General features: G+C 41.7%; 1 protein-coding gene across 1 annotated transcript; it reads right to left on the bottom strand.

The window, feature by feature from the left end:
- Positions 1-368: 368 nt before the first annotated feature.
- LOC133281790 (olfactory receptor 10A4-like) lies at positions 369-1,438 on the bottom strand. The gene has a single exon (XM_061477620.1). It carries the CDS (start codon positions 1,402-1,404, stop codon positions 436-438), a length of 969 nt encoding a protein of 322 aa, XP_061333604.1. The 5' UTR covers positions 1,405-1,438; the 3' UTR covers positions 369-435.
- Positions 1,439-1,992: the final 554 nt, after the last annotated feature.

Below are 1,992 nucleotides of genomic sequence, written 5' to 3' on the forward strand. Positions count from 1 at the left end.
TGGAAAACACCTTCAGCAGAACTCTCCCGACGATCAGTGCCTGGGATACTTGTTGAATGCCTCTCCTTAGATTCATTGTCCTCTTCTCTGATCATTTCTTTTTTAGATAAGCTCTGCAGAAATGTTTTCACAACATTCAGAGAATATTGTGAGTTTCCTCTTACCCCAAGTAAACGCTTCCGCAGAGTACAGATCTACTTCTGTATCAACGGACAGGACATAGAGGACACAATAGTATGCAACTAATTTGATCTGTATGCCAAGCATACCTTAAAATGACATGGAAAATGATGTGAAAATTACCTCTTTTAGAAGAAAAAAAAATATTAAATAGGTAGATATGAATTTTTGGGTAAGTGATGGTGGCAAATCATGTTCTCCTTCCACTAATGCACACAATATCACAGCTTTAATTTACTATCATTTCCAAACATGTCACATACTTATCTTTTTGGCTATCAGTCTTTTCAAGGCTTGTTTCACCTCTTTGTTCCTCAAGCTGTAAATCAAAGGGTTCATCACGGGAGACATCAGTGTGTAAGAGAGAGACAACAGTTTGTTACTGCTGCTTGAATAAAAAGCTTTGGGTCTCAGGTAGGTCACAATTCCAGATCCGTAAAACAGAGTCACCACAACCAGGTGAGAGAAGCAAGTAGAGAATGTTTTTCTCTTGCCCTTAGCTGTTGGCATCTTGAAGATGGTGTGGAGAATCTGGACATATGACGCAACTATAAATAAGAAGGGGACCATGATGAAGACGACAGCTACTATGTAGATGGTGATTTCATTCTTGTAGGTGGCCCCACAAGCCAACTTCAGAAGAGGTGGCAGGTCACAGAAGAAGTGATTGATCCTCTTGGGCCCACAGTATGGAAGGGTAAAGATCAAAGTTGTCTGCCACAAGGCCACCAAGACTCCAACAAGCCAAGACACAGCTGAAAGCAGGAAGCTTGTGCTCCAGCTCATCATGGTCATGTAGTGCAGGGGATGGCATATGGCCAAATAGCGATCATAGGCCATGGCAGCCAGCAGACAACATTCTGTGATCCCGAAGAGGGAGAAGGCATACATCTGTGTGGCACAGCCCAGAAAGGATATGCCTTTCCTTTTTATGAGTAAGTTCACTAGCATCTTGGGGATTATGGATGTAGTGTAGCCAATCTCCAGGAAGGACAAGTTCTTGAGAAAAAAATACATGGGGGAGTGAAGGGCAGCATCTACCATAGTGATTGTAATGATGAGGATGTTTCCCACCAAAGTACTGATGTACATGAACAATACCAGACAAAAGAGAAAGCCCTGGATCTCTGGGATGCTGGAGAAAGGTAAAAATTGAAAATAGGTCACCACTGTGTGGTTTCTGCTGGTGATGTCCCTCAGGCTCTTTTTAACTGCAGAAGTCATTACGTCCCCACTTTCTAGTTAATCTAGAGAAATACAAAATAGTAAATTAAATCTTTACATATATATTGCTTTGTAATAGCGCAGGATCCCAGAAGAGGAAGTGATATTTTACTGCTGTCTTTAGGTATTTTCAGTGCTAAAGGGGTTCTTTAGAGAAGGAAGGGAAGGTGGTTCCCTTCAACATAGCTTTTGATAAGTAAGAATTATACTTCACAATGGAAAGGAAAATATACCTTCTTTATGATAGCACAAGATTTTACTCTTCCTGCCTTTTAGGATGAGGATTTTACTCTACTGCCCCAGTCTCTGATGTGGACTTTTCTCCCATTATCTAGCTGAGATCTGCTACTGTAACACCCACTGCCAAGCAAAGAAGGCTGGTCCTTAAAACCCAGAGATGATTAATTAGTTGATAGAGTGGACTTTTGGCCATGAGTCCCTTTTGCTATCATTCTCTGGATGGGGCTCATTCTAGGAAACAATCGCCTCCTGGACACAGATAATCCTGTATCCACTCTACAGTCCCACGCAAGAGTACTAAAACGTGGATCATTTTCCAGGAAATTACCTTTGTCCCAGCACTCTTCA

This window comes from Pezoporus flaviventris, unplaced genomic scaffold (assembly GCF_033815535.1).
Source record: "Pezoporus flaviventris isolate CSIRO_AGI_PZ_B2104156 unplaced genomic scaffold, CSIRO_AGI_Pfla_v1 ptg000107l, whole genome shotgun sequence".
Taxonomy (NCBI): domain Eukaryota; kingdom Metazoa; phylum Chordata; class Aves; order Psittaciformes; family Psittacidae; genus Pezoporus; species Pezoporus flaviventris.

Bases quoted from the DNA above. Each gene is read 5' to 3' on its own strand.
- LOC133281790 (XM_061477620.1), bottom strand. From the start codon at position 1,404: ATGACTTCTGCAGTTAAAAAGAGCCTGAGGGACATCACCAGCAGAAAC.